Consider the following 26,677-nt stretch of genomic DNA (forward strand, 5'->3'; position numbering starts at 1 on the left):
TAATTTTGGATAGGATTTTACGTGACAAAAAGTGTAATTTGATCTCAGAATTATTAACAGATGTTCAGTGAAGGCTTCGGAGGTTCGTTAGGTAACATTAATTAAAAAGCATCAAGACAAAGGAAAAGAGCAAAGAAAGTCAGGAATTAGGTTATACCATGACACTTTTTTTCTCCACAAGAAGGGAGAGAGAAACGCCTGTAGGCTGTGAAAAACCTGAAATTAGAGCAGATTTACCTTGAAGCAGGACGACGAGCCTGAAACTACAGCCATGTGTTGTAACGGCTCAGTCAAAGCCCAGACCTAAATATGGACTTTTTGAAAACCGAAACTTGCCGCTTCCATAAAATCTGACTAAAACATGTTAAAGTGGTTGGTTGAAAGGTGACAAAATGGGAAACAATGAGCGCTTTTCCAAGGTGCAGTACAGCAAACAAGGCCAGGTGTGTGTCTTTAAAACCAGAAACATTTGTCCCAGTAACACCAATTAGAGATTAATTTAAATTGAATACACTTTTAACACGCACTCCCTAATTCTACATCTCATTTCTAAAACGATGACTGCATCCAGTTCCAGTGCAGACTTCATGCTCTGCATGCACAGAGCTACTTTGTGCGCTGGTAGAACTGCACCACGGCCTTCTCCTGTTCGTGGGTCTCGATGGAGCCGGGCCGGATCCTGCGGATCTCTGCGATGGCGTCGGCCCCGGACATCTTCCGGCTCTTCACCAGGTAGCAGGCCAGCATGGTGCCCGTCCTGCCGTGGCCGTGCATGCAGTGGACGGCCACGCCCTGGAGACAAACGTCACGACGTCGTCAAACCACCGGCAGAGTTCACACCCTGCTTTAGCTCCTGTGATTAGGCAGGTGTTTGCTGTTGTTTTTTCCCAACTGCTGAAGCCCGGTCTGGTTTCTACCTTTACAGTCAATATTATATATATATGTTGCATTGTGTGTTGTTTCCCCCCGCTATTTTATTTTATGTTACAACTGTAAGTTTTGATGTGTTTACTCCTTGAGGCACCTTTAAATTGGCCGTATGGTTTGTATCTTAAAGTCTCACAATGCTACATCCTAAAGGACTACAATGAAAAAATGTACTTTCACTGCATTAAATCCTTTCAATAACTTCAGACCTATCCAGAGTTTTCATGTTTTTAAAATCTTTCCTATTTTTTTTATGCCTGCTTTCTTACAAATCCTAACTTTTTTTTTTAAGTGGAATAACTCAAAAATATACAATATTTTCCAAGAATAAACTGCAAAGTGGAATATTTTTAATGTGAATGCTCTGGCCTTGACCAGCTTGAAATTTAATAATTGCACAGATTTCTAAGCATTATTTTTTTGGAGCAATTAAAGTTAAAAGCACAAGCTGACACTCTTCATCCCAGGGAACCAAAACGGTGGATGATGCATTAAAGTGTAACAAAGCCAATTTTGGTCATTTTCACTTCATTAAAGCTTTTCAAAAGGACAAAAAAATGTTATAAAAATATTTTTTTTTAAATCTGGGACACATTTCATAAAATTACCATTTAATGTGAAGATATTAAAACCCAGTTATGTGCCACTTTGGCCCTCAAGGTGCTTTGAGTGTTTAAATTAAATTTGAGCTAATTTGCCAGAAGTAAGTTGCGTATTTTTCAATCTCTTTTATCTTTAAACTCTGTATGTAAATGCTCTAGTTTGTTAAATGTTTTTTTGTTTAAATTGAGACTTCAGTAATGTTTATCACTGTCATTTTTAGCATGTAAATGGAGGAAGAAAAAGCATTACTGGCAAATGTACACCACACTTTTAAGATTTTTTTTAATCAGTGAAGAAATGTGAATTTCCTAAAATTATGCAGTGGTTTTATCATAATCCCACTAAAAGACATTGACATTTGAGGTTGTAGCACAAAAAACTTCAAAAAGCACAAACACTGATTGGTCGGCTTTTAGACTGTTGATTACAAGAAATGACATGTTTTCAATGGCAACTTTGCTTGAGTTCTTATTTTAACCTGACTTTCAGCAAGAATGCGTTGCTGTTGAGGTAAGACTGGAAAAATAATTTCTCAAGTAAAAAGTCAAACTAAACCCCAAATACTGGATATCCTGACCAAGTCTCAGTTAACTCCACTCTTGCAGAGTCGTGTTATGAGCGCCTACCTCTCCTTTGGAGTTGGCTCCTTCCACGATGGAGAGAAATTGATCAATCTGACTGGGAGAAGGAGGAGTGAAGTCGGCTATCTTGATGTGGTGAAGCTGCAGCTCTGGGCAGGTGTCGTGGTTCGGTGGTTTCCTCTCGCACAGACAAACCAGGTGTCTGACTCCGTTGTCCAGCAGATAGCGGTATTCACTCGGCATCCTGGGCATGGCCAACCCGGCCAGCTTCCCGGGTTCAACCCAGGAGAAGTTGTGAGGAGAGAAAGAGGCCATGACTGTCTGAGGAGAGAAAAATGTGCTTTTATTTCCCTCTGGTGAAACTCAGTGATCTGTCATGAAAGAAAACACAAAAGGAAGGAACTGATATTTACTGGATGAGCATTACTTCATACATTTAGTCCAGTAAATGAACATGTCCTACTCATTTAACATGACAAGTGTGTGTCAGCGCATTTTATTGGGGAAGCAATAAAACACTGCAATATCCTAGTCCTTTCAATTTCTTACATGACAAAATGTGGTAAAGCCTTTTTAAGACACCATTTATAGTTCTTATAAACTGTATTTAATATAAATAAAGGTGTTAGTTGAAACGTAAACAGGTGAGATCCAAACATTCCTATAATTTGCAGAACTGTGCAGTTTGTAGAAAGAAAATCACAGACAGGTTCAGACATTTCATCCTTCCCGTGCTGTCCGTTTTTAATGTTTTTTTTTTTTTCTGAGGATGTGTTCAATCATTTTTCATACAACAGTCAAATATCAGTGAGAGAAGCTCATAGCTTGTACTATTAACACGGCTATCTAGGAACAAGATTAATTTGACTGCAAGACATACAGAACATGAAATGAGACATGCTCACCTAGCTCCACTAAAACATTGGAGAACTAAATAGTAGCATGTAGCTTAGCATTAGCAACGCAACAGTGCTAAGTGCACAACTTAGCTTTATAGGCGTAAACAGACTGCTGTTCTTATCAATGTAAAAAGTACATTCAGGTGTCGTTCGTACTGGGCGAATACCGCACGTCACGTGAAACACAACAAAATTACTTACAGGTTATGTGAGATCAAGGCGGATTGCTATGCGCCGAGCTCCTGCTAGCTGAGCTAACTGCTGGTACACTGAGCAACAGGCTCCTAAATAATAAAGTTTAAAAACGTAAAGGGGTTGTCTAACGCAACGTTGTCTGTCTGCAACAGACAACATAACACCTTTACGTTGACTGTTGCAGTTATAGGTGGGGCAGCAGCAACACTCCTTTCATCATTGTGACAAACACTTAGCATTATAAAGTAGGAAGAGAAGTAACCATACGGGTTTTTCGGAAATTTGCGGCACTGTCAGTTATAAAGTGATTCCTTTTCTTTTTTTTTAATTACCGTTATGTCTTTTTATGTCAATGTACGTATCTAGTATCTATACATATATATACTGTACATTTACAGTAAATTTACACATGTGTTTGTCATGTTCATAAATCTTTACGGCTGGGTGATTTACAGGAGTCAGGATGGCCGAGCGGTCTAAGGCGCTGCGTTCAGGTCGCAGTCTCCTCTGGAGGCGTGGGTTCGAATCCCACTTCTGACACTAACTTTTGGTTCAGTTGTATTTTTACAATATTAAAATAGTCCTTCAAGGAACACTTCCTTGAATGTTTTAATGGTCTTCTTGCTTTAATACACCTAATTAGATGTAGGCAAAAACTTGCTGAGCAGCCATCAAGTGAAATTAGTTCTGGTGAAGCAGAAAAATATCTAAAAACAATGCTATAGAGTAATTCTGTACAGCAAAGAAAGTGAACAAGTTTTTTGTATTTCATGTTTGTTTCTGCCAGTCTTTACCAACATCAGCCAAAGGTACTTTATATCACTTAAAAGAAGATCATGGGAAGTTTTATTTTGCTCTGAAAAATTATTTTATAGCAAGGAAACCCTTATTTTCTAAAAAGCACTTGCAGAAGCCTCTTGTGGTATCACATATGGCATGAGGAAATTAATCTTGAGCATGTCATTTGTATACTTATTACCCCCCCCCTTTTTTCCCTATGCTCTAATCTAATTTTGTTGATCACCATGCATGCATCTGCACTGCATATTGCCATCACTCCAGTCAACACAAGAGGGGAGAAGAGAAGAAAAAAAAATCCAGTCACTTGGTAATTAGAAAGGCAGATATTCTAGAAAGTAATATAACTATATATAGTTGGAGTGATGTATATTTTATAATATACATTATAAAAATTTCTGGAATGGACGCCTGATTTATGAGAAGGAAGAGTTTTTATCTACTTGCATGTGGCCAGACGGATAGGAGTCTGCTAATCAAGTTGCATAACACAATTTACTGTAACCCAATTACAGATTATTGTCCATAATCCATGAGGAGTGCAAGTTTTGGGACTGGCAGACAAGAAGCGCTCAAAATACAAGGAATCACTGGAAAAAAACAAACAAAAAAACTAAAACTAAACATGTTGGGTAAATCAATGCAGCGTGTCTCATTGCACTAGCATAATATCACATTTCCAACCTTTAATTTACAAAAGTACAATTTATATTTGATGTTTAAAAATAAATAAATAAATAAAAAAAAAATAAAAGACATCCACATGCCAACCAATTTGGGAGGGATGCAAGAAAAAACTAATACTAAAAATTTTAGAGACATTTGTACGACTATTTTTATACACATAATGAGAATATTTATTAGATTTCTAAATTCAAAATATGTATTTAGTTTGTCACATTACAAATATTACTTGGAAAATCTGATTTGTCTCTTATTTTGGTTCTCTCTTGTATTTTAACCCGTAGACTGAAGCCAACCTGCGCAATTAAGAGGAAAGAAAGAAGACCGTCTGTCCTTTTTGTGTTATAATTAATGATACAAACACATCGAACTCACAGCACAGCACAGTTTATCTGCTAGTCACTTTGTACAAACAGTAGAAAGAGGGATTGTGTCCGAAGGAGACAAACTGCATCGTATTTGTCCAATTCACAGAAAACTGACTTTCAGAAAGGTGTACAGAGAGAAACGTCCCACGATTAAAAAAAGCTTTCACTAACCTGTTTGGTTTATAAAACGAAAAGAAAGAGCAAAAGATAAAGGCTTCATCAGTCACCTACATACAGTTATAGAAAGATATCGGTGAAATTGGTAAAAACACAAACAACTTAAAAAAAAAAAAACAAAGAAACAAGCAAAATAACACATTCCAATAATAATTGCGTGGCGTCAAGAGTTTCGGCTGCTTGTCCCCATGGTGCTCCACCCAAAGAGCGACAAAACACAGCCATGACTTTATCTGTTTTTGAAATTTATACACATTAGAGCCTAAAAACCCGGCCGGTTGATTGGTTGTCCGTCACATCGCTGGGTGATTATCACCCCCATCATCTTCCCTTTTCAGTCATCTAAAAGTACAAATCCCTCCTACATGCCGCTTATCCTCCAAAAACAAACAAACAAACAAACAAAAAAAAAAAAAAACCAAAAAAAAAACCATAACACTCCCTTCATTGGTTACATGTTTACTCTGCTGATTGGATCTCTTTAAATGCCAAGCGTTTAAGAGGGCAAAGAGAATGCGATGCCCTCCTACTAGACGATTTCTACGGGTTCTGAACGTCTGTGTTCAAAGTCCCGCCGGCAGCAGGCAGCTGAGGGGCCATGCTGGGTTTACAGGATGGCGCAGAAGAACTTCTTCTCCCTGAACGGGTTCTCTGACGCCGGCACCGGTGACAGCAGGGGGTCCTCTTTGGCATGAGCTTCGCAGTAAGACATTAAGTCTGCCGCTGCTTTGGACACCTGGAATGAGACACACACACACACACACACACACACACACACCAAATTAAGTTTAACCAGTGAGCTTTGCACTAGAGTTCAGAGCCGTGTTTAGTCTTGGTTTAGAACAAGTCAACTTATTGGTACATAAGCCTGGGTTTTAAAATTCATCGTTTATAAGATGATTTTGATTTTGTTTTTGTTTTTTTAAACTAATTTTATATTGCCGTAATGTCATTACGTTAATGATAAGTGGAAACTACTGTGTTCTTTTTTATGTGTGGGTGAAAAATCTGACATATGTGCATAGAGTCATATCCAATAAATTACAACGTGTGTTCTGATGAGGATCATTTACCAGATCGTAAAGTACATTTTGAAAATTTACAATATTTCAGGCGGTATTAAACTCTTTTCAAACAAGACTGTATCTCTGAGATAAAAATATATTTTTTTATTGATGACGAAAATGTAATGTTTTCGTTACCTGTAAGCGGAAAACCATCATAATTAACAGAAAAAAGGGCTTTCAATCATCTGTCTGTGTATATGTATATATATATATATATATATATTGTGTTACACTTAGTGATAAGGTTGCTGAAATAAATGGACTTTACAAAAATATTCTAATTTATTGAATATTTATTGAATAGATGTTAGGGAGCGTTGTTATATTAACTCCCACTCACAACAAATAATATCCGTCAGAAAAAGGTTGCTTATTTCAGTCACAACCTTTGAAATGCCATAGCACTAAAACATTATATGTGAGACTTGAGAACTTTTTTTTTTGACTAAGCAGGTCCACAGTTTCTGAAAACACATATTACACAGCAGAAAAAGTAGTCCATATCGAGTACAAAAACATCACACGCACACAATTCAACACATGCAAATAGTTCACCTTTATCCTGTCAATGTTGGCCTCCATCTTCAGCTGCTCCACCAGCTTCCTGGCCTGCGCGATGCTGGCCGTGTTGTTACTCGCCATGGGCGCTCCCGCTCAGTTCCTGTCTGCTCAGCCTGCGTGGAGGAGACAGCGGCTGAAACATTTTACTGTGAGCAGCACCGTACCGGTACGCAAAGACGCAGCGCTAGGAGCAGATAGCCTGTTTCTTATCACATGCCAGTAAAGACACACTTGCACATACAGACGCAGGCGTGTATTATTTATGGTGCCTGTTGCTAGGCAGCCCCTGACAGTGAGGAGGACGTGGGAGGAAAAAAAAAAGAGGATGGTGACATTTTGTCCAGCATTGTGTTCAAAGTAGTTAGATAGATGAGAAGTACAAGTGGTTTCATAAAAAAAACACTACCAAGATTATAAACAATTCTTAAAACAGTAGAATACTGAGTTACAGTGATCTGATGGATGTTTGTGGAAAAGATCTTTTCCTGACCATATTTTTTATATTTTATATTATTTTTTATTTTAGAATTATTCAAATAGTGACTAATCTGTGTTTCTGTAAATTATCATGTATTTTTGATTTTGGTTGGACACCATGGACTTCAGTCAACTACACTATTTGCTGCTGCCCTCTGTTTAGAAAAAATAAAATAAAATCTGTCTGTTGTTACCTATCAAAATGCTGTAATACACATTCTCCGCCAGCAGGTGGCAATAATGTCAACATTACCGGCATCAAAATTAAACAGAAGAAGATTCCCAGAGCGGTTAAAGCAACGTTCTTCAGCTTACATTTAAGGTTTATTGGAAACAGACCCACTTTGAAAAGTGTTTGTTACAAAAAATAGATATTTGCTTGTGGCTGGGAGGTGTTAAACAGCTGAAAGTCTCAGTGTTTGTAAAATACTTGGGTAAATGTGGGGCTGCTCCTTTATAATGCACATATAGAGTAGTTTTTTATAGGTGACGATAGAGGTGTAATTAAAATCTCATGACGTAAAATCTTGTAGTATTAAAAAACCCACAGTAATTCACAGGTAGTTAGCATCTGACTTTGTTTGGTGACTATCGGCTATTGTCCAAGATACAAAGTGTATCTTTCGTATCGACATAGATACGTCATCGTATTTATATTTGAGACGCATATTTTGAAGTAAGAGAGGAAGTTGCTCTTGAACGAAGGACAAGACCAAAACATTACAACGTGTCAAGCCCTGGCAATGTGAATGCTGCTAACACTTTGCCACTGTTTGCTAACTGGCAAACTGTTAGCACTGATGATACTGAAGTTAGCATCTACTTCTTTTTGTAAAAACATCCTGTTTTTTTGTAATCTGAATGTGTTGGACCCCAACAATCTACTGGAAAATGTTCCATAGAGTGGACACTGTTAAATTTAAAACTATGCCTTTTGCCATTGTCAGTGACCACATTGATTTCTGTTACCTTACATAGTTTGTTCAGAACTGCTTTCCATAAAGTGTTGTCTACAAAGTGTACGGTGCTAATACAGTGCCCACGTTCGATTTTACAGATCAGGGTCTCAAAAACAGCATCCTCCTCCTTGGTGATGTTAGATCAATCATCCCTGCGTCACTCTCCGTCATCAGTGTGTGTGTGTGCACTGTGGTGTGACTCAGTGTGAGGTCAGTGCTGATCTCAGTGGGGAGCAATCTATGAATATTAATGTTCCATGGTAGCAAATCTGCTCATCTGGCCGAGGGAGTTACTGTATTAATTAAAAACCTAGCGTCGGGTCACATCGTGTGGACAACCACCAGTTACCAACAACAAGACAATAAAACGTTCTCTTTTTAAAAAACACAACATTTTTCCGTCAGTTCAGTTTCACTAATCGCACGTCACACTGATTTTTAGACGTTCTGGACTTTTCTCCTATAGCATAGAATTACACAGTACTTCGCCTCCTCCACTTGTTGCTGGATACCTGACTGAAAGAAGGCTTTTCCCCAATAAACATTATGCCTGTTTGGGAGAAAATGTACTTGGAAATAACATGAAGTTGAACATGGTGTTGCAATGAAAAGAGTGACAGCCGTTACTTTTACTCCGTTATAGACTCTTATGGCGCTGTTTTAAAAGCTGACTACCAGAGCAATAGTTGATCTAACAATTAAAGACTTGACTTTGTGTAATTCAATAAAATGTGGAATTACAAAAATGTTTCCTCCCCCACGCCTATTAGCACACACTGATGTAAAGTTAATGATCAAATTGACCACATTGTGGTCTAAACTTTACTGAATACACCACCATTACTAAAGTTTTTCAAAGTAATTTTCTGTGCAAGAAAGCTCGGACTTAATCCCACCGTTGAAGCCTGGGCCGTATTTTGTTTAGTTCTGGTTTGTTCGAAGCGTTTCCAGCTGGAACAGCTCTGAAAGTCGTCAGTGCAAACCCAGCAGCGGCTCGAAGAGGATTCCTGCAAAGAACCCGCAGCAGACCGAATATCGTGTAACCTAAACAGTCGCTGCAGCCGAACCGTCCTGGTTGTTGTTAGTTTGACCAGGACAGCTCCATGTACGGGCGTACGCTGTCAAACAGGAAGTGGAAAGATTTACTGGGGTTGTTTAAAAATGGGGAGCAAACTTACTACAAGAGCACAAAGATCAGAAATCAGACCTTGAGTTTCACACAGCAAGGTCGTGATACTATTTTATCACTCGGGGGACGTCGAAACGGGCCACCGCATCTTCAGACTATTGATAGGAATTCATGTCACACTTTAAGGTTTCTGGGATGCCTGTCGAGAAGTAGGTCTTCCATTTTTACGCAAAACACTGTCACAATAGCCCATTTTATGAAGATCTGCTCACTCTTTCTTTTTTTTATTTATTATTTTTTTTTTTTTAGCTGAAGTAGATGGTCATAAACTAATAAACTAACAGCCAGGTACTCTGGGTAAAGCTATAACACGTGCTTAATGTAGAGCATCTCTGATTTTTTTCTTTGAGAGAATCTAAAGGTCCCACTTTTAATATCAGGATATCAAAATGTGTTTTTATTGCTGAAATTACAAAGAAGATTTTTAATCAGCCCACATTCTTGTAGCTCTATGGTTTCTTTACAATAGCACAACAACTGTGAGTTTTAGCACTAAATCTACAAAAAATCTACATTTGTGGGCGGCTGAGCTCCATCCAAGCGGACAAATAAATCGTCTGAATTCATTTGAGTGTAAATGCATGACGTTTGAAATATAAAACGCCAACAAATTAAGATTAAATGTAGTACATAGTACAGCTATACTCAATTCACAACAATAAACTGTGTTTGAATGATCTGTCCCTTCAATTTAAAGGTCACAGTCGGTTATTTACTTGTAGTTGTGGAACTACAGTAAAAAAAAAAAAAAAAAGCAGTTGTTTTCTCACACGTTTTAGGACACCACAAGTAGCATCAACCACATCGGTCAAAATAGAAGATAATGGGCTGACGGCTAAGCTAACTTAGCATGCTAACATCAACTTTTAACATTCCCACACGGTAATTTCCTTAATCTCTACACCGTGAAACACCTGAAGCAGCCTTTCTATTTTACCGTTGGACCTGCAGAATTTCAGAGATTGTGAGGAAACTGTAAACTAAAACTGCATTTTAGACTTGTGTTGTTACATCTCATCACTAACCATTTCAAAGATACTCACTAAACTACAACGTAGTCACGTTTCACCTGCTTCTGTTTCCTAACAAGACATCATGAATACATAACCTGAACTTATGAGACGCATCAGTCACTGAAGATCAGAATTGATCAGATCTGATTAGTGGTCAAATACTGAAAAACCTGATTTTATATGCAGTAAAACTGAAACCTCCCACGCTTTTCAGTCTATAAATACATTAATTAAAACAGCTGTTCTTTGATTAACTTTTCTGAGTTTGGTAAAAACCAGATAAAGTTTAGGGACAAGAGTTTGATCTCTTGCCTTATATGACTTGATGAATAAAGGCAGAGGACTATTTTAACTATTTTCTTTGTCATTGAACCTGCAGCACATCTTTTAATCTTTGACGAGTTATTTCGAAATCAGTTGAGATCAGCCGTTGCTACGATGTGGCTGTAAGAAGCGGTTTGTGAGGTTTGCAGGGGGTTTGAACAGTTTATTAATGCTACATGCTTTGCTTGTGTTGCTTCACTTGCATCTTTTCACTGTGTTCCTTCAGTTCAAGCAACGAGCTACGTTTCTATTGCAAATGTTCAATGTCAATATTCTGCTAAAGTTGAAAAACAAAAAATCAAAGTTTTGCAATTGTGGTGTCTCCATTTAATAAGAAACACGATTAAAATCCCACGTGAATAAGTTTGTTTATGCCAAAAGTCATTAAAAGTCATGCCAGGCCGTCGCCCTCCCACCACTTCCTGTCGTCTTCTTTGTCTTTTCCATATGTGATAACGTCCAGCTGCTGATCATGTGACTCGTGCGATGTGAAAAAAAGTGCTTCCATTGCAGTTTTGCCAAAAATACACAGTTTTATGCAGCTGAAAAACCAACTTATTCTAGTGCTAAAGTTTCCATTAAGCAAATTTATTATTTAATTCCAATTTGCACAACCATATGGAGTCAATGGAAACGCAGTGACAGTCTCTACTTTCTGTTGTTCCTGAAGAAAACAGGCAGGAATATTAAATTGTGTAAGACACGGTCTGGCGCCAAGTGTTAGGTATTCGTCTTGAGATTGACACTCACAGGTCACAGAAATAGTTTGGTTTTTCTGTTGTTATTGTACGAACTCGCTCACTACAATACCTACCTCGACAATTTAGGAACAAAAGACAGCGGTGCTAAGCTGAGAGTCGCCCTGCTGCTTAACGTCAGTGGACGTCCTCCCTCACACTTTCATATCGGCAGAGAGAAATGGTGACGTTAAGCAGATCCTCAGTCTGGAACGGCCGACGTCCCAAAGGCAACAAGAAGGGGCTAAACTACATGAAGTATGACTTGTAGTTTGGAAAGTGTTTCAGCTTTCAGCATTAATGTGGAAAGTGATTTCCCCCTCCTCTCTTCCTTCCTCTCCATCTGCTGCAGTGAAAATGTTTCATGTTTTCTCACCAAACTGATTTCTGCAGGAATTTGGTTGGGTCACACAGTCTGACCTCCTCGCAGATCAGTCATGCTTCAAGACCAAAACAATCAGCTTTCTGCCGAGTTTTATTGCTTTGTCTTACCTTGTCTGCTTGCTCCTCCTTGCGCCGCCTGCCCTGATGTCTGCCACCCGCTCGCTCAGAGGCTTGTGTCTGCCACGTTCTCCGTCTGCGGGGAGGAACATGGAAACAGAGGAAAAGAGAGGCTGAATCAGAGCGCTGCACAAATTTGTTCCTGCATTCCAGATACATTCCTCTAAACCTTTTTTTTTTTTTTAAGTCACATATAAAGAGATAGTCACAACAACAAAAAAAATTGATTCTCTCTTTTAGAGAGAATAAAGAACCATTTTTCTGCATGTAACAGAGAAATTCAGCTTTAAGTAACAATAAAATGTAGGTTTCGGAGCTGTGTTTTAAAGAATCAGTGCAGAATAATCCAGCTGAAATCTTAGCATATTTAAGACTATCCAGAAACAGACCTTTAATTTAACTCTGGATGCACAATCAGCTCCAAGAATATTTTATGGCATTCACAAAGTGTGAAATTCTCTAAATATGCAAAAAAGCAACAGAAGACTTGTTCTTGGTGCAAGTGACAGTCTTATGGCGCCTCCTAGTTCATGTCGCCCCCAGTAGAAAGTCAGAAGAGAGAGAAGAAGTAAAGCATGTGACCAATTTTATTTTTTAAAATGTATTTTCCAGGGACATGATGCCATTTTATAGTACAATCACATAACTATGTTACCTTCAGTTGTATTTCAAAAACTGACTTTGAATCATAGCCGTATCTGATTCTCCTTGAAATTAGCCACTGTCTCTTTAAGAAGCTCCAACACTCTCTGACATTTCCTCCTTCTGCATGTCATGACAACAATACTCCTCCATGATGCCGTTTATAACCATTCTTAGGAGCGTCGGGCTGAGAAGTAGCTTGTGTGATGAGCTCAGCAGACCTGCGGTTCCACCAGGTGTTTTCTCATCGTTGCTGCCGCTAGTCTGCAGCAAAGCTTTCGGTAAAAATGGCGGCGCTTTGTGAGAGCAAGTTCTTAGCCGCCTCTGAATGGTTGCCACAGGAGATTCAAGGATTTCTCACACGAACATGAATGAATCAAGGCAACACTCCAGGTATGTTATAATGTTACCACATTGCAACATGATGTAGAGCTCAAAAAAGTTGGTTTTACATAATACCCATCCTTTAAAGTGGAAATATTTGAAATCTGAAGATGATTATAGGAATAAAGACAAAGGCACCAAGTGCATATTTAGACCAAGCGTTTTGTAAGGCTACATGGATTTCTTTTTGCTTCCTGTTCACACTAAATAAGTGCAAAGCAAAGTGGAAAACAAGAAAAGAAGCTGATGTCTGTTTTGGTAACTTAAGCAAACCGGGAGTCAACTTTCAGTAAGAGAACAACGACATTTCCCAAAATGTCAAGCTGTCCCTTTAGGTTTCTCTTCTCTCCGCGCCGACACCCACTTCCTCTCGTTCAGCTTCTCCCCTCCATCTTCTCTCCTTACAGATTCATTCGTAAACCATGTGTGACTCTGCCTCTGATAAATGGACCAATTATCCGGCATCGGTAGCTCCACCAAGGAAGGGAATCCCACCCGTTATAAATCAGGGCAGGATGCAACATCACAGCGTCATTACAGAGAGGGATCCATTAACAAAACCCAAGCCAAAAATATTCATGCAATGTTAGAGCTGCTTAGGGAAAAACAAAGAAATGAAAAAATTAGAGAGATTAGAGGAGCACTTTTGGTTGAGACAATATTCTGAATGGCTACTTTGAGGTATAAATGTGATTTCATTGTTCACAGACTGGGGATATATAACCCAACGTTTGCTTTGGGTCTTTGTCAATTTAAGTTGATATCTGCCCAATTTGAAAGATTTCCTAAGAAAACATGAAAAGCATGTCATCTAGAAGAAACAGAGTGAAGGGAGCACCTTCCCCCTTTGACCTCTGAACCTTTCCCTTTGACCTCTGAACCTTTTCTTTTCACCTCTGAACCTTAAGGATACATGGAAACTGTTAAACTGGTTTCTATTGGTCCGATTTGGGGTGATAAAGTGGCAATAACCCAGGGTGGCAATTTTTGGGGGATTCAAAAGATTTGTCTTTTTTTTTTTTTTAAAGAATGAGTGTTTTGCAATATTGTATCTTGTATAAACTCTCAAGCCGATATCAGCTGAGTTCTATTAATATGGTGGTCTTTTTTATAAATTCAAGCAATGTTGAAGTATTTGAAAATGATGAAGATGTTTTTTTAGTGAATTGGGCACCAAAATTGGCTCCAGCCCAGAGGCCTAAATCCTTGTGAACCCGGCCCTGCTCAGCACACACTAAGAAAACATTCTTAGATGCACAAGCATGAGTCAAGACAAGAAACAAGCAGCGTTGCTCAAAAAATAACACAAACCTTTAAGTAGCTCAAGACGGGAACTTGTTTGTCATTGCCCAATATGTTTTTTTTCCCTTCTAAATACATTTGTTCAAATACATATTGCAGCATAAGGTGCTTTAATCGTTCCTAAAAACTCTGCCAGTCACTCTGAGGTCTGCGCAAACACACTTATCCCCATAATTACTGACTTTGACCTTTTCTCCTGGGATATGAATTCACATGACAAACAGTCACATGATCATAACTGGTTGTATTTGTTCAGGTCTTGTGCAAACGTACAAACGTAGAGAACATGGCACTCATCACAGCATAATTACGTTTGCTCTGTCTCGTCTGTACTTTGGTGTGGCAACCAGGTGAAAACGTTGGAATATTCAAGCAGATGTGCGTCGATGTTTCCTGCTAGAACAACAATGCTCTAATCGCTTTAGTTTTTTTTTGTATTACAAAACTGTTAAAAAACATATTCCTAAATACAAAAATAAGCAAACTAAAATGTGGTTCACCTTTATAGCTCGTGTGTGTTTAAAAAGGAAGGCTATTCTCTAAGCTGAGTGGGTTGAGAGCTCAGCCAAAGACTCTTCTAGCAGACTGGGAGAACTAGAAGCAGTTGTCGTTCCTTGGACATAAACGTAATAAGTTGATCCACTGACACGGAAGCTAATATAGTTGTTCTTATTTTTAAATGGTCTTTCCAAATCGTTGTGGTCTTCACATTGTGCAAAAAGAAAACAAAAGAAAGAGGTGTTGCTGACTGATGATGCTCTCATGTACTGTTTTAGATCAGTTCACTGCTGCATAAGCAAAAAACAAAAAAAAAACAAAAAAACGAGAACATTAAAAAAAACGGACGAGATGGCAAATTATTCCTTGAAAGAAAGAAGAAGTTGTTGAGCTCAGTTTCTGAATGAACAGTTTCGCATCATCGCAATTATCAAGATCACGGGATGAGAAGCGAAGACAACGGGGACGTGTAAGCAGGTTTCTTGAGTTAATTTTCTTCGACTTGGCGGTTTTCGTTCCCTCCTTCAGCGCCGGCGAAGCGTCTCGAGCCGAGCTGCGCGGAGAGGAAAATCCATTTCCCTCCCGTGTTCCAGCCTTCTGCTTCCCATCCCTCCCCCTGGGGCTGACAGGTGTTTATTGAAGGAGCAGAACCCGTCCGCCCCTCCCACCCGCGCCCCAGTATTCTCTGCCCCGCTGCTAAGACCACTGAATCAATGTGACCCCCTCCGTCATCCTTCCCTTGCCATTTGGAGAGCTTTTTTGAACCTCCTCCCCTGGGATCTCAGGGGGTCTGTGTTCATCTCGAGGCCCTCTGCTGATGTGATTATAGCTCAGGGTGTTGCTGACTTAAAGGGTGATTAAGCACGGCTGGAAATATCCTGGCGGAGATATAATTCCTGACCTGTGGAGAGAGTGACGATCTTTCGCGGTCTGCTATGCACGCCACCTCCCTCTCTTTATTTATACCTCCCTCTTCTCTGTCTTTACGCTGTGCGAAGGGTACGGCAGCCAGGCAGGGGGTGTTCTGTCCTCCGCCGTGCCCGGGGTGTGAAATCGGAGCGTGGTAATTAAAAATGTGTCCCTCGCTAAGCCATCTGGACTCTGGAGAACAAGTGATTAACCTGCAAAAAGGCCTGCAGGGATGGCAAAGAGGAAGGAAGCAACTGCTCTGCAGAGTTATCTTTAGGCTCCTTGTGAATACTACGTTTGCTATACCTGGAAATCTTTCACGCTTTTTTCATCTGTCTATGGCAGATTTTATTCAGAAACAATCACTTCCTGCTTTCAGACCAGCAACCAGCAGAAAAGTGGTTCTACTTTGCTTCCTACTGAAATACGGTGTTGTATCTAAGCTGCAATGCTGGGGCTGGTTTTAACACAGCTGTATCTGTCCGAATGAGGATAACTAATTTGTTATAGTTGGATATGTTAACATAAATTCACCTGAAACCAAAATCCAGACATCCACGTCAAATACATCTCTTAGTTTTTTGCCCCTTAAACTTTTTCCACATTTTGTCGCCTAACAACAACAGCTCATACTAGAGATTTCTTCTAACCTGAAAGTAGGCGTGACTGCTGAAAATTCCTAGAAATACTACATAGCTAACGGAGAAATTACTTAGCAATAAAATTACTGAAACTCATGCTGCTGTATGCAGACACTCTGTCTGTGCTGATGAATCACGAGTCAGATATTTTAAAAGCTTGGTTCCAGCGGCACAGCAGTTCAACCTATTTTCTATTAATTTAGCCAATAATTCGTTATTATGTGAGCACCTGGAGGCCCTTGTAGACAATGTATAGAGGACTTAACATCAGTCACGCCACAGTCAAGTCTCAAAAAAATAAAAATAAAAATAAAAATAGGAGTGTGGAGTAGAAGCCTGTTAATTTTACACCTTTTATCCCAGACTTGATATATAAAACAGTTATATAACAAATAACACTTTATGACATCAGTTAACGGTTCACATAATGAGTTTGTGACCCACATCTAAACATGATGTAGGTCTAAATTTGTGGTGAGACATGATAAAATTATTTAATTAATTTAATTTTGATCAAGTACATTTCTATCAAATGGTTGTACTTCCTGGTTTTCCAAATAAACCTCGGAAAACCTTCTAAGGTTTCCCAGCTAACGTTAGCCACAAGATCTGTGGTTTCTGAAAACTGTAAACTTGTGCATTACCGCCATCTAGTGGTCTGGAGTTTGTACAACGTGTCCTTATGTTTTAAAGTATTTGTGTATATTGAGGAAAGTATTTGAATATATTTTGTGGTTTTTTTTGTTTTCATGTATTTGCATGTAAATGTTGATTAATACGTATCATCCCAATTTTAAAAATACACTCGAACTTGATGCTTGAGAAATAAATGTTACAGATGGTTTTACAAAACATTAAATTAAATTAAATGCACCACATTTTTAAAGTGTCATTTATTCTGTCATTTAAGTAATGAAATTTTACATGTTAAAATCCCAGGCCAAATATAGGAAAAACATAACATATATGGAAAGGCATAAAATAAATGTAACAAGATTTTTAAACAGGAAAGAAACGGGAGTAAAACAAACTAAAACTCAAGATTTTTTATGAATGAAAGTTATAATGAAAAAAATAACAAATACCAGCAACACTGCCTGAATATGCGGCAGCACTCACAGGCAGCGTCGTCACAGGACTCGCAGTAACGTGATGACCGAGTGACCGTACCGTCCTCCGTCATAACAAAACCACGACACCCTGCAAGGTCACTCTGAAACCAGAGGCAGCAAGTTGCTCACCGACTCTTCTAAAGTCAGATTTACTGAGCTGTGTGAGGATGTAACCAACGAGATGCTCCAAAGTGGCTTTACCACCGACTGCAGTCAGAAGAAGTGACTTCGACCTGACCTCCAGTGTTGTCAGGAAAATCAAGACAATATTGACTACAGAATGTAATACAGCACGGCCACCTGCCCTTGAATATGAGAAAGGGACACCTGTCCCCCGTGCGCACAGAGACAGAGCGGTGGGACAGCGAGAGCCAAGCTGTTAGGTTGTTAGACGCTGCAGAGGTCATGCTGGGAGTGACACCGAGTCTCCTTCGCTTTCAGAGCTCTGGGACTTGAGCAGCAGGCAACAGCGTCACGTTTTAAAAAGTTAGACCTGCTGTAATCGTCATATCTGCTTTAAAAACTCTTGAAAATGAAATCCTTCATAGGGTGTTTTCACACCTGGTAGTCCGGTAGACTCGGTTCGATTAGGGACCAAAATCGCAGCACCTGTTACAATTTCGGATGGTGTGGCTTGTTTGTGAAGCGAACCACACCCTTTGAAAAACCTGTTCCCGGGAACCACAGAAAAAAAAATGAGACACAAAAACTTCTGAAGAAGACACGAGCGCCACTTCCTCCTTCACAAAATGTAAACAAACATGGAGAGGTGTCAAATTTTAGCACCTGTAGAATTTTTCTTTTGTAAAAGATTACAAGCCATTTCTAGACTCTCACGTTCGTTTTGGTTATATTTACCCAGAATGCCTTGCTCTGTAGTCCACTTCCTGTTTTTGGAGCATTCTCCAATCCTGCTAGGATTCTCATAAGCATTCAAACCGGGCCAGAGTTCACTACAACCAAACTGAAACCTAGGTTTGTAGGCAGACCAGAGTTCGCTTTTTTTTCCTCAGAGCTCCACAAACGAACCGGACTTTCTAGGCAAATGAACTAGAGTTCGATTAAAGCGGACCAAACAGGGCGGATGTGAACGCACCCTAAAAAGAAGAAGCGCTTTTACAATAGTTGATGTCCACACAACTTCCCTGTTAGCTAGCAACATGAAACTGATAAACTTAGACAATGACATATTCATTAGCTGTAGATTGGAAAATTGTTGTTATCAATCAATCAAATCAATCAAATTTTATTTGTATAGCACCTTTCAGCAACAAAGCATTTCAAAGTGCTTTACATCATAAAACCACAAGATTAAAAGATAATAGAACACACAGTCAACAATATCACATTTTGCCGTGATTACACATCAGATTATTGATTTATGTCTCATGATTACATTTCAAAAGCAACTCTAAACATCTGGGTTTTTAGTCCAGATTTAAAGGAACTCAGTGTTTCGAGTTCGAGTCTAATTCTAGGGCCACAATTAGTGTAAGAAACATGAAAACCATGGATCTATGCTGCTGTATTCCACCGGTTAAGGCTAATACTGATGATGTAATGGTGTAGGGGATATTTAGTCTCTTAAGATTCATGTAAACATCACCGCTTATCCGAGTATTCTTGCTGACCATGTCCATCTTTTATGGCCACATCGTACCCGACTTCTCAAACCTGAAATCCTCTCAACCAAGTTTCTTGAAGATGATGATGAGCCCTCTCGTACGCCAACGGCCTCCAAAGTGATCAGAGAGAACATCTCTGAGAACCCATCGCCGTGCACGTCAGCCTTTTTTAAGAGCACTTCCTCGCTTCCTTCTCTTGTTTTCTCTGCCTCTCGGTCAGACCAGCTCTCCCTCGCTCCTTCGATTCGCCTGGACATCTGTGCCACCCTCAGCACGTCATGCCTATCCTGCCATCTTGCAGGCTGCAGAGCATGACCGTGCATGTGAATAACACATGTGCTTGTGTGCTTGTGAGTGTTTTAGGTTAATCTAGGTCCTGCAGGCAGGTGGGTGGGGAGAGGGGGCCAGGAAACGGTGCCTCCGCTGGGAGTCAGGCAGGCAGCAGGGTGGAAACTCGTTGCTCCAGGGAGTGCAAATGTGTTCTGTTATGTTTATTAAATCAAACATGTGCAGCCTGCTGTGGTGCTTCTTTGTTCCATCCAAGCAAGTGACAAAGGAATGTTTTTCATTTCTTTCTTTCTCTGAAATATTGACTGCAGATGACACAGAAAAACACAAAAACAAAGAGGGAGCCAAATATCGCTGCTCATTTTTCTCCCCTCTTCAAACGCTAACCGGCAGTTTGTTGCGCTCACCGAAGCGACGTTTAGCTTCGACTTCCTTCTGTGTGACACAGATTAGGTTTCAATCAGCCTTGTTTTTGGTTCGCTACGCTCTCTCTGCTTCAGTTGTCGAGAAGAATGCAAACAGGATGTCTCTGCATTTGGTTTGAGACGCTGGCGTTATTACAAACATCAGGGGTCGGCTCGGTTCTGCAGAGGGAGGCGATCGGACCGTTTCAGGCTCCGACTAACCGGTGTGGATAAGCTTCAGAACTTTTTCAGTCCGTTCTGAAAGGGAATCGCTTTGACTTTTTCAGTCGTTATAACTCCAAAGCTCGGGGTTAACGTGTGGTCTGAGTGTTAATCGACTTTGGACTAATATTTAGATTATCATGAAACTTTTATTTAAAGATTAGATTAGATCGGTGTTAGATCAGAATCAGGGCAACAGCAGACTTACAGGACTCTGCAAAAGCGCACATGTGAGGTTTTCTGCACTTTGTCACATCACAACCACAAACCTTAAGGCAAACTGTTTTGAATTTTATGTTTCCATCAAGCGTTGAATGATTGCTGCGTGGGGAGAAAACGATTGCTTTCGAACATTTCGGAAAATTAAAATCGAAGAAAGTGTGGCGTTTTGTTTTTCTTTGCAGCAAAATGAATGGCACGATGCAAATGGCTGCCCACGGTTCTGCTGCAAAGTCAGCGACTTAAACTTTCTACCAAATGGAAGCGGATTGCATCTGAATTTGAATTAATGCAAAATATATATAATGCATATTCTTATTTTTTTGTAAAAAAAACAAACAAAACAAAAATCAAAACAAAGAATTTTGAGACATTCTTTGTGAATCATAACGGTATAAATAAACCAAATGAACTGAATTGAAATTTTTCCCCCATTTTTTTTTTTTTTCTTTTTCGGAAAATAGTTCATACATTTTCAGAGTGAACTGCCATTTTCAAGGCTTGCAACTGAATCTCACCTGGATTTAGGTCAGGACTTTGTTTGGGCCCTTTCAAATGCGTGATTATGCTTTGATCTAAATCACTGAGTTGTAGCTTTTCAGGTTTTCTTCCACGATAAAACCATGTTCAGCTCCATCCAGCTTCCAACTTCAAGCTCTAAACAGCCTCTGTGTGTCGCTGCCTGCAGAAAGTCCTTTCCCTTTAAATAATGCCGCCACTGTTGAGTTTTGTTGCATATTTGGATTGAGGTGCAAATGTAAAAACCGGAATCTGATGCTGAAGATGAAGATGACGCACAAAAACAAGAAACGGGGACAAAAGAGACGAGACGGGGCCTGAGGAGAGCAGCTGAAAGGGAGCAAAGAACAGCGAGAACTGACAAGGAGCGAAGAAAACAGGCTGACATAACAGCTGGGGAGGAGATTAGTGACATGAATCAGGTGAGAACAAATCAACAGAGTGCTGTGAAGCAAGATGAGGACCTAAATGAAGGAAGGAACTTATTTCCTGAAGATTTAATGCATTTAAAATGACGCAGGGACTCGAGACGTGATCCGAAGTTAGACTTTAGTTTCAGAACTTGAGGCCTGGAAACTGTAACCCTAAAACTGCAGATACAGATCAGACGGTCTAAGTTGAAAGTTGGTGAGATGAGTCTTTCTCTCTCAGTTTAGACTTAAAAGATAATTGTTGTCTCAGAGGCCATAACCAATTAATCGCATGATAAATTAAAACGAGCTTTTTCTCTTTTCTCTCTTTCTACCAAAAACTGGATGACAAAAGTCTTGAGTCGATACCAACTTCGTTTACAGAGACTTCATAATTCTTTTTATTTGTCGCTTCTGTTGTTTTGTTTATCCGTTTTGGATATTTGAAACGTCTTACAGTTCCAGAGTTTAATCTTCACTCTAATTTAAAGCTTACTGATTGTTGGAAACGTGTTTTTGCATTATTTTTGCTGTTATTATATCACTTGAAAACGGTCTAGAAACAATGTTATCGTTTATAGCGATAACTTCTGGGACAATTTACCGTCCAGCAAACTTTGTCACTGTGCCGGGCCTGGGCTCATGTCATGAATGAGTGGAAGTGTAAAAATCCAGGATAACTGGGTCTTAACTTGGATTCAGCTATTAGATTTTAAATCTTTGTCTTTCTTTCTGAACCCTTTCATCGTCTCAGGGTAAAGTCAACTACTCTTTAGAAAAAATCTGCTGTGAGTACAAAGAGCACTGAGTACAAATGCTGAAGTGGCCCGAGCCGCAGCATCCTGTTCGACCCCCCCACAGTCCCTTTGAGGACCTCGACTTCTGCTGTGGTTTCCACAGCAACATTCGCACACATGGTCTTCAGGGCTTCTGTTTCCTTAAACTGGTGGCTTTTTGCCTCTCTTTTGTTCTGTTATTTTAAAGTTGACATCTACTCAGACAGTCAAGAGGTCAATTACTTCCTTCATCCCTTCTACGCTCCATCTGTGACATTTGACCCCTCTCACAGAGCCGATCATCACTTCCTGGGCTTGTTTACCGCCGGTCGCTCGGCGAGACGCCTCCTCCGGTCTGAGGTCGAGGCTGCCGTTTGTCTTCTAGGTGCCCGCCTGGATGTGAGCGCTTGCGTAATTCCTGACTCACGGCTTGCGTTTGCCGTGGTCCCTGTGTGAGCAACACCACTGGGCTGACTTAACGTGAGCAGAGCTCAACGAAGCCTTCGTGACGAAACAGGATGGAGGCAGAGGCTGGGGGGGCGGAGGGGATGAAGACGCACGTCTGCGTTTTGTTGTCTTGGATTTTTCGAGAGTTGACAGTCGCGCGGTGTCTGCTGAGCGACATTGGAAAACACCAACCAACCAACCAACCAACCAACCAACCAACCAAACTCCTACTCCTCCTTGTCTGGACATCCGCCTGGAGCTGGTGTGTGGTCGACCCGATTCTTCTCACCAGAAAACCTTCCACCACGCCTGAACCCAACACACTGCCATTTCTACCTCCTTTCTGCTGCGCCTGCATCCCCAGAAACAGATGTTCCTCTGGCTTCGCTTTCTAAGGGCTACCCAATCGTGAGGAGAGAGAAAGAATGAGAGAAAGAAAGGAAGAAAAAGGAGTCCATTCTTTCTCCCCTCCCCAGCTGATGTATGGAGAGAGAAGAGATGAAGCCAGGGCTCAAAGCGGGGAGAATGTGACTGATTTCAGAGGGAGGAGGGGATTCCATGATGCAGACCAGCCAGTGGCATCAATCTCAAAACGACAGCATGGACACGAGGAAGCCCTCCTCCTCCAGAACACACCCTGTTTTGGTTCAAATTTACCCACTTAAAAATAAAAAATAAAAATAAAAAAAAGAGAGAGAGAGAGGGAGAGAAACATAGAAAAATATTTTTTTAAATCCTACCTTTCTTTAGGTTTTTTCGTCTCTTCTTCTTCTTAGCGAAGCCCCCACGCATCCAGCGCTGTGGAGTAGTATCCACACACTCAGTTAGCGAGCGAGGCGAGCAGAGTACATCCACACACACTTCTCCTCCGTTCTCTCTCTCTCTCTCTCTCTCTCTCTCTCTCTCTCTGTTTCTGCTCCAGCTGAGATCCCCGCTGCCTCCCTCCTCTCCGCTTGCCGAGTCTCCACCCTCCGGCCACAACCCGCTCCGCCTGCAAGACGCTGTACGCCGCCGCTCTTCCTCCTCTTCCTCCTCTCTCTCTCTCTCTCTCTCTCTTTCTCTTTCTCTCTCTTTGTTTCTTTTCTGCCTAATAGGAAACGCTCGCGCTGTCTCTCAGAGGTCCACCGGAAGAGCTCACGCGGCCTGTATAAACAGTTACTGTAAACAACAGATTCATACCGGCGTGGCCGCTTTTCCATTTTTTTTAGTTGTTTGTTGATTTAAATAACATAATAAAAAGGAAAAAGAAAAAAAATTATAACCCTCAACAACAACAACATCCTGTGTGGCGTGCATTCTTGTGCCCCTGCCAAAGCGGAAGCTTTTAATCTGTTTAATCTACTTGCATGTCACAGTGAAGCCACAATAGTTCAGAATAATAATAATAAAAAAGAGAGAGAGAGACAAAGAGAGAGAGAGAGAGAGAAGTTGAGACAGAAAGCAGCTGTACATCGGGATGCTCTGCTTGCCACATTGATTTTAAATCATCTTGATCGAGTGTGCAGATCTTTGCTGTATTGTTTCAAAAATAATTTTGTTTCGTCTTAAAACGTCACTTCAAAAATTACATCTTGCTCTCGTTTCTAGTGCAAATATTTTAGCACACTTGAAAGTAACTTTCAAGTTTCAGCAAGAAATAGGAGCTTGTTTCAGGTAAAAAGTTCCTTCATTTTCCATCAGCAGATTATTTCACTTACACCAAGACATTTTTCCCATGTTGGAAGTGAAATAACGTTCCAGTGGAACTGATACTTTTTCATCAAGCCTGTCTTATTTCAAGTGTAACTAAAACATTTGCACTAGAAACTAGACCAAAGCCACTGTTGCATAAAACAAGACAAAGTTGCGCAAAATTGTAAAGCAGAACAAAGCTTTTTTTTCAAATAACACTCTGAAAAGTGTGGTGTGCACTTGTGTGCACACGACTTCGTCTCCGCCAACGAACGTTGCTCATTCTGAGTCAGATTGGATGGACATTCTTGAGTCCTGATGCTTCATTTAATCTAGCTTTGGCCTTTGACTAGACCATGCTAGTATGTGTTTTGATCTACAGCATATGTTTCTGTCTCAAGTCTTTTACAAGTTTTCTTCCTGCGTTTAGCTCCATCTATCTCCCCATGAACTCTAGCAATGTCCCTGCTGAAGGAAAGAAAACCCCCACAGCATGACGCTGCCACCACCATATATGCTCCTGGTGGTGGGTTTTATGCACATCTACATTTCTCTTCTTACAGTAATGTCTGTTCACAAATTCTCCCATCTGAATCATGACTCTCAAGACGTTGCACACTTGACTTTGACTGTGAGGTTCCCCTATGCTTTGCGTGAACGTCTGTTAAAACTGAGCAAAGCGTCAGATCTTTGTCCAAAAATCACTAACGCAAAGATCAAACGCGGTGAAACTCAAGCACTCCGAGTACTTTAACATTTTTGTTTTAAGACGCTCTGCAGATTTGTCCGGCAGGAAGCCACTGGACCCCTTCAGGGACTGAGACTGTGAATCATCAGCGTCCATCTCATCCCGTCCCTCGTGTCCGCTGCTGTCACATCCTCACGTTCCTTCTCCCAGCAGGCAGCTCATCCACTGGTCCGCAGTGTTTTGGGCGATACAGAGGAAAATCTAGAACATCTTTAAGTTTCCTACCACTCTGTGCTTCTTCTCTTGTCCGTTAGCTCAGGTGTGTCAAACTCATTTTCATTTTGGGCCACATTAAGATCACAAATGTGGCAGAATGTCTTGATAAAACTGTTAAAGTATCAATAAGTAGCTACCGCTACACTCCATGAGTACTTCCTAACGTTAAATATTACAAATTGTTTCATATTGATGTAATTTGGGGCTATACAGATAACAATTTGATTTAACTGATAAAATATTACTTCAGCACGCAGCTGTTATATTTATGTGTCAGTCTTGATTCTCAATCCATGGAGCCATTTTGGCTCTCAGTCCAGCTAAATCAGACATGACTGGAACCATAAATACTATGTGACATTTTGTAAAACGAGAACTTCTAATTGTAATTTTTAGATAAATATAGGACGTTCGTCACTTTTAAAGACTCACTACTTCATTTCTATCCTGAGATTTTAAAATAAGGAAAGAAAACTTTTGCAAAAAGACCTTGGGAACATTTTCTTCTGTGTATAAAAAAGAAACGCCAGTTTCAAAAGGCCAGGATTTAAATAGATCCGATAACAATGAAAGTGTTTTGATGCGTGTGGCAATGACGTAAGACAGAATGTAGAGACGCAGCAGCAGAGAGAGGACTTGAAAGTTTAATAAGAAATGATGAAAAAAAGAAATCACAGGGGCAACAGGGAGCCAGAGCAGAACAAAACCAGGAATCTAGGAACAAAATTTTAGCAGGGAGAAACAGGGAGGTAACAGGGGGACCCAGCAAGGAGTGACTGAGGATGAGTTGCACATGTACTGGAGACCTGGATTACTAGATGGTTGACTGGAAACGGGTTGCAGGTGTGAGCAAAGAGAGAGAGAGAGAGAGGGAAAGTGGCACAGGAAATGAATTCAACACTAAAGAATGAGCATGATAAAACTAGAGCACCAGACACAAGAAATAAACTAGAATCACTAAGAAGTAGTAAGCTAAAGTAAAACAGAAACAACTCTGATCTAATCAAAGAAACGCAGAATAATAATAATAAAACCAGAATCAACAAATCAAGCCCCAAAACAACCCAAAGATCCTGACAGAAAGAATCAGCATTTCCCTACAGCTCCGTCATAAAAACTCCAAATCAGTGAGTGACATCGTCCGACATTGTGAATGTGAGACAACACGTCCCCGCTTGTCACTCGTGAGCCGGCGCGCGCTGGAGCATCCTGCAGCTGTGCCGTTCGTGGGCGTCGCGTCGCCCGCAGCAGGTACGCCCAGCGTGACCTCGTTCGTCTGAGCGTCACGTTCTGCCCGAGTCACATCTTCCTCAGCTCCATTCATGCGCGCGTTATCCACCGGGAGGCGTCCAGCAGCAGCTCGTCTGGAGAGAGGAGGGCGGCGAATTGACCGAGCGTCGGTTCCTCTGGTGACGACGAGGCCTAGGGTCGACCACGTCACAGAGATCCTCGTGTAAACTGGAGCGGGTGATGTTCTGGGTCTTCAATCTACAGAGCTGGAGCTTTTCTACATCGTGTCGCCACAAACACCGGTGAATTTCATGTGGTGAAACGACACAAAAATGACGCACAATATATTAGTTT

At 40.5% G+C, this 26,677-nt stretch overlaps 2 protein-coding genes and 1 non-coding gene across 3 annotated transcripts; 1 reads left to right on the top strand and 2 right to left on the bottom strand.

Moving 5' to 3' along the window:
* Window positions 1–11: 11 nt before the first annotated feature.
* Window positions 12–4,916, bottom strand: dusp23b (dual specificity phosphatase 23b). Its single transcript, XM_007561839.2, has 3 exons — window positions 3,212–4,916; window positions 2,157–2,432; window positions 12–792 (listed from the first exon to the last, which is right to left on the bottom strand). The coding sequence occupies exons 2-3, from the start codon at window positions 2,424–2,426 to the stop codon at window positions 607–609; spliced, it is 456 nt and encodes a 151-aa protein (XP_007561901.1). The 5' UTR covers window positions 2,427–2,432; window positions 3,212–4,916; the 3' UTR covers window positions 12–606.
* trnal-cag (transfer RNA leucine (anticodon CAG)) lies at window positions 3,663–3,745 on the top strand. Its single transcript has one exon. It is a non-coding gene; the product is annotated as a tRNA-Leu (tRNA).
* Window positions 4,917–5,016: 100 nt separating the features above from the next.
* Window positions 5,017–23,464, bottom strand: gng2 (guanine nucleotide binding protein (G protein), gamma 2). Its single transcript, XM_007561840.2, has 4 exons — window positions 23,199–23,464; window positions 12,052–12,136; window positions 6,855–6,973; window positions 5,017–5,968 (listed from the first exon to the last, which is right to left on the bottom strand). Exons 3-4 carry the CDS (start codon window positions 6,939–6,941, stop codon window positions 5,840–5,842), a joined length of 216 nt encoding a protein of 71 aa, XP_007561902.1. The 5' UTR covers window positions 6,942–6,973; window positions 12,052–12,136; window positions 23,199–23,464; the 3' UTR covers window positions 5,017–5,839.
* Window positions 23,465–26,677: the final 3,213 nt, after the last annotated feature.

The sequence above is a fragment of the Poecilia formosa genome, unplaced genomic scaffold (genome assembly GCF_000485575.1).
Source record: "Poecilia formosa unplaced genomic scaffold, Poecilia_formosa-5.1.2 Scaffold131, whole genome shotgun sequence".
NCBI lineage: Eukaryota > Metazoa > Chordata > Actinopteri > Cyprinodontiformes > Poeciliidae > Poecilia > Poecilia formosa.

Bases quoted from the DNA above. Each gene is read 5' to 3' on its own strand.
- dusp23b (XM_007561839.2), bottom strand. From the start codon at position 2,426: ATGGCCTCTTTCTCTCCTCACAACTTCTCCTGGGTTGAACCCGGGAAG. The intron at 793-2,156 runs GTAGGCGCTCAT...GTTTGTCTCCAG, and splicing joins GAGCCAACTCCAAAGGAGAG to GGCGTGGCCGTCCACTGCAT.
- gng2 (XM_007561840.2), bottom strand. From the start codon at position 6,941: ATGGCGAGTAACAACACGGCCAGCATCGCGCAGGCCAGGAAGCTGGTG. The intron at 5,969-6,854 runs GTGAACTATTTG...GTCTCATTCCAG, and splicing joins CCAACATTGACAGGATAAAG to GTGTCCAAAGCAGCGGCAGA.